The sequence below is a fragment of the Falco punctatus genome, assembly GCF_963210335.1.
Source record: "Falco punctatus genome assembly, chromosome: 10".
NCBI lineage: Eukaryota > Metazoa > Chordata > Aves > Falconiformes > Falconidae > Falco > Falco punctatus.
The window spans coordinates 18,799,451-18,813,192 of NC_137590.1; the positions used below are offsets into that span (position 1 = coordinate 18,799,451).

Below are 13,742 nucleotides of genomic sequence, written 5' to 3' on the forward strand. Positions count from 1 at the left end.
CAGACAGTACATCCCAAACTGCTACAATTTATTGGACAACGGTCAAGTGAAGGGCTCTGAACTGTACATCTGTAAAAAAAAAAAAAACCAACAAAGTGTGTGGTGCACACCTCATGTGCTCGACGCAGTTTTCCTCCGCTTCAGCCGCGCTCGCCAATCCTCTGGCAGTGCCTCGAAGTTGGCATTCCTCTCCGCCATGCCACTGCAGGGACAAAGTGGGGCGTCAGTGCCCGGGTGGTGTGAGGCGATGCTCCCCACTGCCCTCCTGCGCCCCCTGCCCTGCCCAAGATGCGGATCTGCACCCCCTGCCTTTATGGAGGACAAGGAAAAGGCCCCCAGGAAGCGCCAAGCCAGGCAAAGCGCCACAGGGAAGGGCAGCTGGGGCAGCCTCCTGGGGCTCATACCTCATCAGCTGCTGCTGCTTCCACTCCTCAATGCGCCGCTGGGCAGTGGTCTCCCGGTCCTCCTCACTGGAGCTGGAATTCTCCTCCTCGTCCAGCTCCCGCTGGATGCTCTGCCACTTCTTCACCAGTGATGGCATCTTTGTCTTGCCCTTCTTGCCCTGTGCCAGAAATGCAACAGGCTGCGGTGAGGGCGGCTGGAAAGGGAGGAGAGGGTGCCCAGCACCCCCCAAAGGATGGGCACAGGTTACCCGCTTACCTTGTCCTTCCGCCCCTTCCTTGGCTTCTCCTTCTCCGGTGGCGGTGCCTTGGGGGCAGGAGGTGGGGGTGTCTGGGGGGGCGGTGGGGGCGGCGGCTGCTCGGTGGTGCTGGCAGCGGGCAGGGCTCCTCGTGCCGGGGCCAGCTGCACGGCGGCAGCAGCCAGGCTGACCGGCGCGGTGCACTCCGAGTAGCTCATGACAGAAGGCGCGGCAGGTGCCGTCACACCCAGGTAGCTGGACTGCAGGCCCAGTGCGGTGGGCTGAGGGCCGGCGTGGCCTGGCGCCATGCGGAGGTTGGGGCGGCCCTGGATCTCGCCCTGCAGCCGCTGGCGCGGCCTCAGGGAGGCGAGGGGCACGGCTGCAGGCTGGTACTTGCCAGCAGCCATCAGGGGCTGGCTGTAGATGACGGGGCAGCTGCCGATGGTGGCCGTTCGCTGCATCAGCCCCGGGCTCATCTCCACGGCTTTCCTCTTCTGAGGCTTGGTGGAGAGCAGCGGGGCCGGGCCCGGTTCAACGGCACCCTGGAAGAGAGTGCCAATGTCAGTGCTGAGCCAGGGCGGACACGGCCCTGAGGTCTGGCCGAACGACCCCCCTCCATGCCCCACAGGCGCCAGGCATGGGGTGGTGGGACATGACCAAGCCCCAGCTTCGCCCGGCTGCTGGACCGTTGCTCACCTGGCTGCTGCCGGCAGCTGGGCGCAGGAGAGGCTTCAGGGGAGCGTCTTCCTCCGTTCCTGGGGCGGGCGGCTCCTCGCCCCCCTCATCTTCCATCTCCACTTCCTGGATCTCACCGTCTTCTCCGGGAGGCGGGGGCGGTGGGGGTGGTGGCGGGGGCGAGTCCGGTGGAGGCGGAGGCGGCGGAGGCATTTCCAAAGGCAAGGGAGGTTGGAGTACCGGGACAGAGGACTGAAGCAGAGTCCAAAATGGAGTGAGCGGCATGAGAGACGTAGCAGGAACTTGGCCTGAGAAGGATTCTTTACAAAGGGAGCCTGAAGAATACATATTGACACAGGCTTGAAAACCCACGCTACGGACCGCGCTGCCTGCTCCTGCCTGCTGCCTCCCTGCCAGGGCCCTGCCTGGGAGCGGGCAGGCAGAGCTCAGGCCACCGGCTTGACCGATGAGCTGCCCGCTGCCTTCCGCGGTGCCGCTGCAATGCCTAAAACCGATGGGGACAGCTGGGAGGGGGGAGTGGTGCTCGTCCCAGTTTCGCTAAAGCCACCACGAAGTGCCCAGGGAGGGAGGCCAGTGCCACCCTGTTCTGCTCTAGCGCTTGGTGAGGCACCCCAGCACTCCCATTTCAGGGCCAGGACCCCCCCAGCCGCAGTGACCCCCCCTTCCTGCCCCTTGCTGTACCTGCGGGGCGCTCGGCGGGGTCCTCGGCGCGCTCTCCCTTGTCTTTTGGAGGTGGTTTAGGAGGACCGTCGGCTTTTCTGTCGGTGGTCCGCTGTCCCTCCTCTTCGTCCTCCCCGTCGGGGAACTCCCATTGCGACTCTCCTGAGCGCTCGTTAACATAGAAATAGCGTCTATGCTCCCTAAATCACAAGAAAGAGAAGGAGGCTTTAGATTCCCTTCCCCGCCACCGACACTCCGAGGCGGGCCTGCCCACGACAGCGGTGCGCTCTCGCAGGGAAGACCCTCTGCAGCAGGGCTGCCGCTCTCCCAAACGCAACAAACAACTTTGAGGACAGAGGCAGGAGAGGCCCGAGCTGGCTCGCTCAAAGCTATTTGCATTGCTGGCTGCGTGAACGTCGCCCTGAGCCCCCCGCTCCGAGGGAGGGGAGGGCTGAGAAAGCAGGCCAGCGTGCGGCAGAGCGACGTCTCGCTAGCACCAGGACTTTCAGCCGCCACCTTGGCTGAAAGTCGCCCTCCAAGAAGAGGCACCGGGGAACAGCCCAATGGAGAGAAGCGGCTGCCCCCCTACCCCGTGGTGCGTGGAGGTCGCTTTTATGATACTCTTGGTGTCAAACACACAGTGAATGCTAGAGAGAGGGAGCGGATCTGGGAGCTGAAAAACAAAAGAGCAAAGATTTCAAACAAAGGAAAATTAATCAAGAAAGCCAAATAGACAAAGAAATGTTTGGGTCTGACCTGCTGGCAGGAGACAGAAATCTTGTTCTTCATTCCGTCGATGAGTTGAAGTTTGTCCTTTGTCAGAGCTGTTGGTCAGAAGAGGTGATCCAGAGATCCTGCAAAGTTCACAGAGCTCTCGCATGCGCGACCCCCCAGGCCCGCCCTCCACAGCGCTTTACACTCGCAAGAGTGGCAACCAGCTCTGTCCGATCAGGGAATCAGCTCCGTCTCAAAGCACTGAGCACTCCGTTTGGATCCTCCAGTTTGGTGGCTGGCCCAAACTCTGTGAGTGCCGGACGTTGCTCTGCCTGCCCAGCACTGCTAACAGAAGCTGCTCTCAGTCTCCCAGAGGGACGGCGCCACGTCGTCAGGTGGTGATGGTCACAAATCATGTCTGAGATGTCAGAGATGAAAGGTGAGAAAGGTAGGAGAGCGCGTACCTGTCCCAGTGGCAGGACCAGCCTTTAGGGGTGGCGTTTATTTCGTATTGTTTTAGCTGTTCGGCTGCGTCTTGGAGTTTGCGTTTGAGGTAGTTTCCATTGAGAGCACCTTCTCGCCAGTCTGCAATGCGGGTCTAGAGGGCAAGAACCGGGGGAAGCCGTTGAGGGAGGCTGCAAGCGGCCCTCGAGACAGGACTCGAGGTCTGGGAGGTTCCCTTACGGCACGGGACTCGGGGGGGCCAGGAGGAAGACACCGCCTCCGTGCAAAGCCATGCTCTCCCCCCGCGGAGGAAGGGCCCTGCAGGAGGCGGGTGAGTGGGCACACGGCGTGGTGCCGTGCTGCCGCGGCCACGAGGTTCACGCAGCAGCGGCCCTCGGCGCTCAAACGGCGGACAGTATTTGATCCGCTTCGGAACAGAAGGCCGGAGCGAGGGGCGAAGGCTCGGTTACCTCTGTCTGCAACAGCAACATGTGGAAGTTGGAGATAGATTGTCTGTTGATGCCCAGGAACTCCAATTTACTAGTCAGAGTGTTTGCCAGCTCTCCGATCTGAAACTGCCAGGGAGAAAGGGGAGAGTAAAGAGCTGCCCTCAGGTAGCGTCACCGGGCGGCTGCGGCCCCACAGCTCGAGGCCATCCCCGGCAAACGAGACTCAGGACTGCCCGTGGCCCCTCAGCCTGGTGGGACTAGGACGTGCCACCCCCTCCTTTAAGCCCCGCTACTTCCTGCACCCCAGGGACAGAGTGGCAGGATGAGACCTCCTGTGTAGCAGCAGGAGGTGCTGGCAAACCCCAGCTCCTTCGTGCGGACCTTGCCCTATGCCCAGCCATGGCCCCCAGTGCTTCTCAGCGCCGCCACCGCTTCACACCAGCTGAAGGAGGGTATGGGCTTGGTCTGCTTTGGTGCTCCAGCTCTGGAGCTACAGCAGAGCAATTGCCAGGGCAGAGCGTTATATTGGATACTTCAAACATTTCCCAAAGGAAACGGGCCAGGATATAATTTCAGGCTTTGTAAATCGTTGCTTTCTGGAGGAACTAGCTGGAAAGCTCAGGAAACGGGTAACAGCTCTGGATTTAGTCCTGGAGCAGAGACTTTATCCATGTTAAGATTCAGGCCGGCCCACAGCGACCACTGTTAACCCTGGCATCCTACAGGAGCAAAACCTTCAACTCTGGCACTGCACGGGGACAGGGGGATCCCCCTGTCAGCCCCCTTGACTGAGGGGACCTGCATGAGAGCAGCCACAAGCTGGAAAGCGATCTAGAGCAGAAATGGGGACGTCTGCAAGTGGCATCACAATTGCTTTAAGGAGGGCTCTAAAAATTATTTTTTTCCCCCCCTTCACTGTTCAGAAGAGGCTTTGGAAATTCCCCAAAGCTGACAAGCAGCATCTGTCTCCAGAGAGGGGGCCAGGCCAGACAGACAAGCAGCGTTAGGGAAGCCTGAGGCAGGGAAATGAATTCCCGAGTTAACATGGCTACAGAGAAGTCAGGGAAGATCCCACAGCAGAGGGTGACTTCGCAGCGGAGGACCCGGCGGATCTCCTGCAAACCAGAGAGCCGGCATAAGAGAGATTACCCCAAACCGATGAAGCAAACGGTACCAATTACCCAAGGAGACGGGATTCCTCCAACAGCTCTAAAGGGATCCTGCATGGGAAAGCACCACGCTACAGCACACAGTCCGTCACAGAGCACCGCCAGTACCGGGAGAAAAGGGGACAGCAAACGTAACAGCTTAAAGGGCTTTTGGCAGCCATCTGGGGCACCGCAGCCAACAAGCGTGGTCCTGCTACAGGCTTTTTTTTTTTTTTTTTTTAAATAAATTTAGAAAATCAGACAAGCCTCATGTAGATGCTATGCTGAGGGAGGCTCAGTGGTTCTGGGCAGGGAATGTCACATCTCAAAACTCTGTTAAAGAGTTCTTCTTATGAGAGATACGCTAAATCCATCATGAGGACAACAACAAAGCCCTTCCCTTTCACACTGGAAAAATGATTAAGTGGTGGGAAACAAAGGCAGGGCCAGAGGTCAGCTTTTGCTACAGGTTTCCACCACAAGCCAGTGATTCTCCATCTGTAAACCATCTGACACAGAGAAGTGATAATGTTTGCGAATGAAACAAAATTACTCCAGAGCCAAAATTAACACTGTAGGAGATCTCGCAGTAACCAACGACCAGAAAATCAGAAGGACAAATAGAAAAGATCTCCCCTACCACTCTGTGGAGCTATCACCCAGAGCCTGTAGCTCTGCATGTCACTACTACGGCTCAGGAAGGGGCTCTGGGAGGCGTTCAGCCGCAGCCAGAAAGAGCAAATCAAGGCTCAGAAAAGAAAACATCAGCACAACACTGCAGGAATCCCCAGGGCTTCCCCAGTTTGCATCTAACAACTTCAAAAAGTAATGCCGGGCGAAGGGCACAGCAACAGGTACTGGCAGCCTCCAGAAACAGATATTACGGACGAGGAGTCTTCAGCCTGGAAACGGGACAACTGAACAGGTGCGTGCCAGAGGACTGTAACATCGTTATTGGTGAAAAGAAAGTCAAGACAACAGTGTTTGCTCTCCTTCACAACAAGACCCAGGGCTCAGTCTTTATGTCCCCACACCCCCCTTTTTATTCATTTTTTTTTTTAAAAGCCTTTCTTTAAAGCCTTTTCTGCTTTCAAGCCTTTTCTGCTGGCTCCTGCTGGAGACAGGATGCCAGGCTGCAGAGATGCCGGCCCAACCGGCCCGGGCAAGCTGTTCTTGCAGCCACACTGGGATCTAAGGTTTACAGCTTCAGCAGGGGTATGGAGCTGTCACACTGGCAGTGCGGAGGGGGACAAGGTCACTGCAGCTGAGCCAAACCCACAGCCCAAAGCTGAGGCATCCCTGGCTGGTGGCATCCCCTGGGCAGAGGTGGCTGAGAGAGCCAGCACGTCACTCCGCGCTGCCAGCGGCATGGCGAGCCCCTGGGAGAGCAGCCAAGCGCCCAACCGCATCCCTTACGCGAGCTGGGATGGATCTCACTGACATGCATCTCTGCATCTCTGTACCTTTAGGTCCTGCTCCTCCTCTTCTATTTTTGGTGCCACTTGGGCTTTTGCTTTCTCCTGGGGTTCCTCAGGCTCTGCCTCTTTGTCTGAATTTGCATCAGCTGCTTCTGTGCTTGCTGCTGCAGGAGAAGAAACAACAAGTCAGCCCTTCTCCCACCACTGCCATGGCGCTGCCAACAGCCAGCTGGAGACACCATGCTAGGGAGCCAAAGCCGATGCAGGACACGGTGGGGAAAGAGCTGAGGCCTCTTTCCTACAGAAGCTGGCGACAAGAGCCTGAAATCAAAAAGGAGAAGGTCACTGCCTCTGTGTTGTGATGGTGGGGGTCCTTCCAGAAGGACAGTGCGGGACGCAGTGAATTACAGCTGCTACAGCACAAGGGCAGGAAGAAGGAACAGCCTGGAGCACAGGGGCTCAAGGTAGCATGAAGAACTAACTGCCAGGCAGGCAGGCATTAAACTCTGACAGTTTAATAATCTGTCAAGAAAAGGTACTGGGTATTAGTTGAGACAATTACCAAAGACTGAAGAGCCCCCAAAAAGTTGTCAAGACCATAAGGTTTTGCCTGTGTCACATCACAGAACAGCTGTGACTAATTCACTGTCCAAGTGACAATTTCCAGGGAAGAAAGTTTTGCAAGGGACTACTAAAGCCCTCGGAGGGAAAAAAAACCACATTCCTGGCGTGTTCTGGCACCCAAGGGCAGGACAGTTCCCTCAGTCACCCTCTGGCAGCTGGGTGCTCAACTTTGGGTTTATTTGGGGTTTATTTTAAGAGTAACAGCTTCCTGTTCCCCAGGTAACCAGGCACCGATGGGAAGAGCTGGCTCCAGGGATGTTCTGCTCGAAAGCCTGCAAGGCGCAAGAGGGGAAACCATCCCTCAGTGTCACCCTGGACAAACATCCATCACTTAAGCCTAGCCAGGCCACCCAGCTCACAGCTCTGCCGGAGCCAGTGCGAGTTAGGGCCACGTCAGCCCTGTTTTGGGGCAGGTGCTGTGTCCCACTTCAGCAGGACACAGTCTGCTGAAGGCTCAGGGCACTTCTGTACCATTTTTTTTTCCTGGGAAAAGCAGTTATCCCTCATTCAGCCGGCCTTCTGTGCTGCCTCCCTCTTTGCCATGAGGCAGGTGGCTGGAATCAAACCTTGCACCAGGGAGGGACTGGCACATCTGGAAGTGCCAGGGCTGGCAGGCACGGGCTGCTCCCTCAAACACCTCGGCCAGTGTGTTTCGGGGAGCATGGCTCTGGAGGGGCTGGGGAGGACAGGAATGTCAGTACAGGCAGCGAAGCACAGGCTGCAGCAAAGTGCTAACAGCTGCAATCACGTGATTTCCCCAAGGCAATAAATTTATACGATGCTCTGCGACATCCGTTGAACTGCTCCTCATGTATTTGTCAACCGTCTCTGAAAGACCTGTGCTGCACCACAGGAAAGCGGAGCGCCAACAGGCACATGCGCTCCGCCGAGGGGTTGTTATTGCTCGAGGGGTTGTTATTGCTCGGGTGATGCATCCCACACACACCCAGTATCAAACACCCTACGTGAACCAGGTCTTCCTTGCAGCGAGGTCCTTCTTTACGTTTCCTACACACCAACAAGTGCAGAGCTGGAATGGCTCTTGGGGAACACCTTGGCTGCCTGATTTGGTGACTCTTACCAGGCAGCTTAAAACCAGAACTTTAGAAGAGGAAGGTAACAGTTCCCCATGTACCGCCAGGGTTAAGATTTGTAACGTCAGGAGGAAAGCGGAAGGCGGTGGATGTGAAGTGGCCATTACCACACTTCTGCGTTCCTTCTCTTGATAACAGTGTCAAGTACAGGCACTCCCCTGCTCATTTTCCTGACAAAAGTGTTGAACAGGGGCACTCTCCTGTTTATGCTCTTTAATTAAGACAAAGGAGAGAAACTGCTTGAGCACCAGCTCATCCCCATGCTGCCCTGAGCCCGTGAGGCTCATGCTGCCGGCCTGTGAGCTTGATGTGTGTGACACTGGTGACTGCCACCCTCCAGGCCTGTCCCCTACCCAGCACACATACCTCACTGCCTGCCCTGGCTTCTCTACATGCCGCACGGGGCTCTGCGGGCAGGCACCCCGCACATCTTCGGGGAAAGAAGACCCCGGTGGGGGAGGACTGTGGCCTTTCCGAACACCCACTCCTCCCTCCGAAGGGAGCCTTTCCAATTACCTGCTTCTCCTGCTTCCGGGCTCTCCCGGCCCGTTTTGCTGGAGCCTCGACTCGCAGATTCAGGGCTGGTGGCTCCAACAAACAGTTTCCATTTCCCTCGCTTGGAGGCCAGCCTGCGGGTTGCATCCTGTGAGGCCGACTGGCTGCCATCAGACAGTGGGCTGGAGCCCGAAACACTGCCATCGCCTTCCTCCAAGGCGCGCAGCTCTGCCTGCAGAGACACACAACAGCAAGCGGCACTTCAGGGACCTGAACCTCCCCTGAGGAGCAGCCGTGGCTACAAGTCACCCGTGAAAAAAGAGCAAATGGCTGCTCTAGTTGGGGCATGGTGTTAACAGCAGCAAAGACGAGCAAGAATTTGTTTGCCAATGGCTGCTGACACACCAGCAGAGCATCCACGTGAAACTGCAGCTGATCAGCGCCCAGACCTATAAGGACTCCACTGGAAATGCAGTGTCATTCTTCCAAAGGAGGCAGGAGATGGGAACATCTGCTGTTCCCAGTTTATTTCCAGCTATTCCTTCCCTGCACGTGAGGCCTCATTCCTGTAACAAAAGTATTTTCCCTTACCTTCTTTCTCTCCAGCACCATCTCCAGCTCGAGGGTGTCTTGCTCCTCCTCTTCCTCAGCGCTCTCCCCTGACTGCACCACGCTGCACAGATCCTCCTGCAGCGTGTCTTCCAGGGGATCCCTGCCAGCCTCCGGTTCTTCAGGGGCAGCCGCCACCTCTTCCGCTTTCACCTCCTCTTCTGGGGGCGGCTCAACCTCCTCTTTACAGATCACCTTTCTCCTCCAGCGCTCCTCTTCCTCCTTCACCACATCAGGCAGAAGCGGGGCCAGGAGGGCTGCAGCCACCCCCTTCTTCTCCTCCTCACTGTTGGAGAGGGCCTGCACACCTTCGTTCACTTCCTGCAGGTCAAAGCCTGTGTGAGATTTCCGGCAGCTGCTGCGCGAGCTTTCTGGCAGCAACCACGCGAACTTTCCGGCAGCGGCCACTGCTCCCTGCTCCTCACCCCAGCCCCACACCTTCCCCAAGCAGCAAACCCGTGCTGATGGGGCCCCTCTTTGAGCTGCAAATGGGAGCAGAGTGACCCACTCGCTGCCAGAGAAGCCCAAAAGGGCACCTACAAGCCCCATCACAACCAAAAGCCACCGCCTGGCCCATCTGACTGACCTTCTTCACCTCCCGCTTGGTGAGGCTGGCCCCACGGCCGATGCTGCCTGGGGCGGCCCCCTTCTCCTGGGGGTACAGCTCGGCAGTTGCTACGAAGCTGCCGTTGGTGCCTGCCACGGTGCTGCTGAGGAAGAGAGAAGGGAGTGAAGGGTGGGCATGGGGACAACGTTCCAGTGCTTCCCCTCGCAGGGCTGGGGTCTCACTCACCTGTGCTGGTAGTGCTGCAGGCCCTGGACCTGCGTTGCCAGGTACTGTGGCAGCTCCCAGGTCACCTCGTTGCTCTGGGTGTTCCAGTAATAGTAACAGCCGGTGTTCTCGTCCCACACCTCCTGCCAGTCGCCCATCTCCAGCTCCCCCACTGCCGGGGGGACAAGGACAGGCCGTCACCCAGGGGATGTGCATAGCCTGTGTCCCACCGCGAACAGCATTGGTCCCCCAGGCCGTTGTCACCCCCCTTTTCCCTGGAGACAACCATTCCTCACCACCCTCGGCTCCCTTTGGGCAGCAAAGTGAGGGTCAGGAGCCCCCCAAGATAGGTGCAGCCCACCTGGCTGGGACGCGTGAGGTGCTCACCTCCCGCCAGCGAGCACTGGGTGTCGTATTGCCACTCTGGCGCTGGTGCAGAGCCCGCACCGTTGGCGGTGCTGGAGGACTGGCCCGAGCCCGACTCCTTCGGCTCTGGGCGGGGAGGCGTGGGGGGCGGCGCGGAGGAGGAGGTGTTGGCAGTGCTGGGCTCGGCAGGCTGCGGAGGTGCCGTGATGGCATCGATCTCCTGCGAACACAACATCCCGATGTGAACATCAAATCCCAGCGGACACAAAAGCAGAGTGAAGGCACTTATCAGCAGGGGACAACGTCTCAGACTGTGAAGCCACCCTCTCCCCACCACCCCGCTCCCTCCCGGGGAGGAAACCCCCTGCGCCCTCTCCCCTCCACACCCCTGGTGCCGCACTAACCGCCAGGAAGTTTGCCAGCGTGCTGTCAATGTCTGACGAATTATTGCCATTTGCGTCCGCAGAACGGGCTGACTTCTCCGGGGTTTCACCCTCCTCGTCATCGCTGTCTGCGTAGGCGCCGAGCAGGCACAAGCCTCCTGGCCACAGGGGGAGAGGGGAGCAGCAGACCCTCAGCAAAGGGGAGGCACAGTGTGGCACACACACCCAGGAGCCACCAGTGCAGGCAGCGAGGCTCCTGCTGCCACCGCAGGGAAGCGGACCTGCCCCCCCCCACACACACACACACTCTGGGATGGTCCTGCCATTACCCCAGTCCTGCGAGGGGGGAGCAGCCCCCCAGGGAGCGGCAATGCCAGCTGGAGGGGGTGGGCACCCCCTCCCATGAGCGTTCAGGAATAAACGCTGCCCCTCCCTCCTCAAAACATCCACAGGGACATCTCCTGACCCCCAAAACCAGGGGGGGGACCAGCCCCCCGACCACACCGGGGTGGGAAATACTCTCCTGGGGGGAAAATAAACCAACAGAACAACGCCAGGAGGGAAAAAAAAATGCTCCACTATCGCTGAAAAAAGACTGGGGGGGGGGAATATCATATCCTGCCTGCAAACCAAAGAGGGGAGTCACTGCTCCCTAAAATATTAAAATTTTAATTATTGAATTGGTATTAATTTCATTCAAGAGCTAGTAATAGGCAATAATAGTAAGAGACAAAATAAAATCACTTCTTCCCCCACATAAAAATACGCAGGGTGGAAAAACACCTCCTAAATAATTTTTTAAGGCAGGAATTCACCTCCCCTTTGCAAACGCTTTGGGGGGGCCCGAGGGGGCAGTTTCCCACCACCCCACACACGGTGCAGTGGGAGCAATAACCCTGCTCCCTCCAAAACCGGGGGGGGGGGGGGATCGCCCCCATCCCCCAGACAAATAAGCACTTAAAGAAGGCAATCATGCTGCCCCAATAATAAATTAAAAAAGGCACTTAAGGAGGAATAATCACATCCCTCAGAAAAAAATGCAAGATAATTAAAAAAGAGATAATCCCACCCCGAACAGAGATTGCGTAGGAAGGAGTTGGCTGTGCCCGCCTAAAAAAAATAATTTGAAGGGGGGCGGTCAGATCCTTCAGAAAAAAAGGTTTAAGGGGCGAGCAACCGCAGCCCCTCCAGAGAGCGGCATTTAGGAGGAAAATCCCGGTTTTCGATGAGCACTGGGCGGGAGGGGGGGGAGGGCGCTCCTTCCTTACCCCCCCCTGCCCCCCCGGGGGTCCCGTACCTGTGGGCTTGACGGCGGCGGGCGCGGGGGGCGGCGGGTTGGGCGCGCTGCGGGGGGGCTCGGCCACCGCCTCGGGCTCGTCTGCGGGGGAAAAGCCGTTAGGGGGGGGCGGGGGGCGGCAGGGCCCCGGCCTCCCGGTGCCGCCAGCAGGCCGCAGCGCTACGAGGAGGCCGCGCCGAGGCCTGCGCCAGGCCGCGCCCCGCCAACAAAGCGCCCTCGCCCCCCCCCCGGGCACGGCGCCCCCCCGTTACCCTGCTCGGAGCCCGAGTCAGCCCCCTCGGCCGCCGGCGCCTCGTCGCGGCGGGGCCCGGGCGGGGAGAGCTGCAGGATGGGCCGGCGGCCCGGCGCGGCGCGGGACTTCTTCCCCATGGCGGCGGCGGCGGGAGCGGCGCCTCGGGCGGCGGCGGCGCATGCGCGAGGGCGGGGCGGAGCCGGGCGGGCGGGGGGGGGGGGCCGGGCGCCTCGCGCTTACCGGCCGTGCTGCGGAGACCCTCCCTCCTGGCATGGAGGTACCCCTCCATCCCGCCCCAGAGACCCCCCCCCTCCTGCCCCAGGGAGCCCCGCTTCTGCTCCAAAGCCCCCCCACCCTCCTCCAGAGACAGCCTCCCCCTCACTCCTGCCCAGGAAGCCCCCTCCAGCACTGGGGAGCCCCTGTCCTGCTCCAAAGCCCCCGCCATGGAGACCCCCATCCCGCCCTACAGCCCGCCCCGGGGTGCCTCTTGAGCCTACAGCCCCGTCCGGCCCTACGTGATGGTGGTGCTCCTGTATGATACAGCTGCACAGGACAGCTCTTAGGATATAGGGTAGCCTATAGCACAACGCTGCCCTCCCGGGCCACAGCCCTGGCTTGTCCTATAGCATAGTGCTGCTCCAAGGGGCTACAACTCTTGGGTACCCTATAGCGCCCTGCCCCTCAGGCTGACAGCTCCATCCTGCCCCATAGCACAGTGCTGCCCTCGGCCCTATAGCGAGGTGCCACCCTCAGCCATAGGGCACACCACCGCTCTGGAGCACAGCCCTGCCCCTGGGCCCTAGAGCTCCAGTCTGCCCTGTAGCACAGTCCTACAGGGAGCTCCCTGTAAGCAAGGGCTGTACGTGCAGAATCCCAGGGAGAGAAGCCCTACAGCCCGCCGAAACCCCCACTGTGCTCCCAGGGGTGCAGCCAGCCAGACGCAGACCTGTAATAACACTTTGCTTTTATTAAAGTCCATCCAAAACCACAACAATAAATAAAAGAAATGCCAAAACCTGTCGTGTATGGTACAGGATAAGCACGAGGGGACGGTCCTGGCGACGGCTGCAGCCCAGAGCTCTGTTAGCCACCGATCAGCCCCCACCCCCAGAAGGGACAGGGACAGCAAGGTGAGTGCTGTGCCAAAGGTGCACTCCACCTCCCCAGACCAGACCCTTACAGAAAAAAATGAGTAAAACCAGCACACCACTGGCTGAGGCAGTGCAGGGTGGGACGGTGTCACCTCCCAGGGACGTCACCTTGAGCAGGCGCTGTCCTGGGGCAGGAGGGGGCCTGCAGGCAACAGGGCTGCTGCTAGTTGCGGCGGTAGAGGTGATCCCGGGTGGCCATACTGACTTTCTGCTGGTAGTCCTCCATCTTGTCGTGCAGCTTCTGATACAGCTGGGTGAGGGGCAGAGCAGGTGTCAGAAACGAGGGCTCCCACCCTGTCCCACTCCCAGTTCCCATTTTCCTTCTCCTCAGGCAGGAGCAGGCATAGGGCACTTTGTGGTGCTCCCTGCCACCCTTCAGGCCCCTCCGCAGGGTGTTTACAAGCCCCCTTGCCCTTTTCCCTGCACAGCTGTACCTACCACAACATTGTAGTGGTTGGTGGTGCTCTCCTGCAGCGCCTGGAGCAGCTGGTCGATGGCGGTGTAGGGCAGCCACACCATGGGGGACGTGGCGGACAGCGGGAACTGAGGG

At 59.0% G+C, this 13,742-nt stretch overlaps 2 protein-coding genes across 7 annotated transcripts in view; both read right to left on the reverse strand.

Moving 5' to 3' along the window:
* Window positions 1-11: 11 nt before the first annotated feature.
* Window positions 12-12,221, reverse strand: FNBP4 (formin binding protein 4). Of its 5 annotated transcripts, none has more exons than XM_080404172.1 (17): window positions 12,061-12,221; window positions 11,810-11,890; window positions 10,534-10,670; window positions 10,151-10,349; window positions 9,785-9,935; window positions 9,578-9,698; window positions 8,974-9,312; window positions 8,404-8,614; window positions 6,215-6,333; window positions 3,625-3,729; window positions 3,175-3,308; window positions 2,753-2,850; window positions 2,018-2,196; window positions 1,337-1,567; window positions 661-1,182; window positions 405-562; window positions 12-202 (listed from the first exon to the last, which is right to left on the reverse strand). In XM_080404172.1, exons 1-17 carry the CDS (start codon window positions 12,176-12,178, stop codon window positions 112-114), a joined length of 2,994 nt encoding a protein of 997 aa, XP_080260298.1. In that variant the 5' UTR covers window positions 12,179-12,221; the 3' UTR covers window positions 12-111. The 5 variants fall into 5 exon arrangements, with proteins under 5 accessions (XP_080260298.1, XP_080260297.1, XP_080260300.1 ...); XM_080404171.1 differs by having other exon boundaries at window positions 9,578-9,701; XM_080404174.1 differs by lacking the exon at window positions 2,753-2,850 and having other exon boundaries at window positions 1,337-1,650.
* Window positions 12,222-12,988: 767 nt separating this feature from the next.
* NUP160 (nucleoporin 160) overlaps window positions 12,989-13,742 on the reverse strand; it is a 28,760-nt gene continuing 28,006 nt past the window's right edge. For both annotated transcript variants that reach the window (XM_080405741.1, XM_080405742.1), the window contains exons 34-35: window positions 13,631-13,735; window positions 12,989-13,442 (exon numbers count right to left, since the gene is read on the reverse strand). In XM_080405741.1, the coding sequence (XP_080261867.1) occupies window positions 13,356-13,442; window positions 13,631-13,735 (192 nt within the window). In that variant the 3' untranslated portion in view covers window positions 12,989-13,355. The remainder of the gene's footprint in view (window positions 13,443-13,630; window positions 13,736-13,742) is intronic.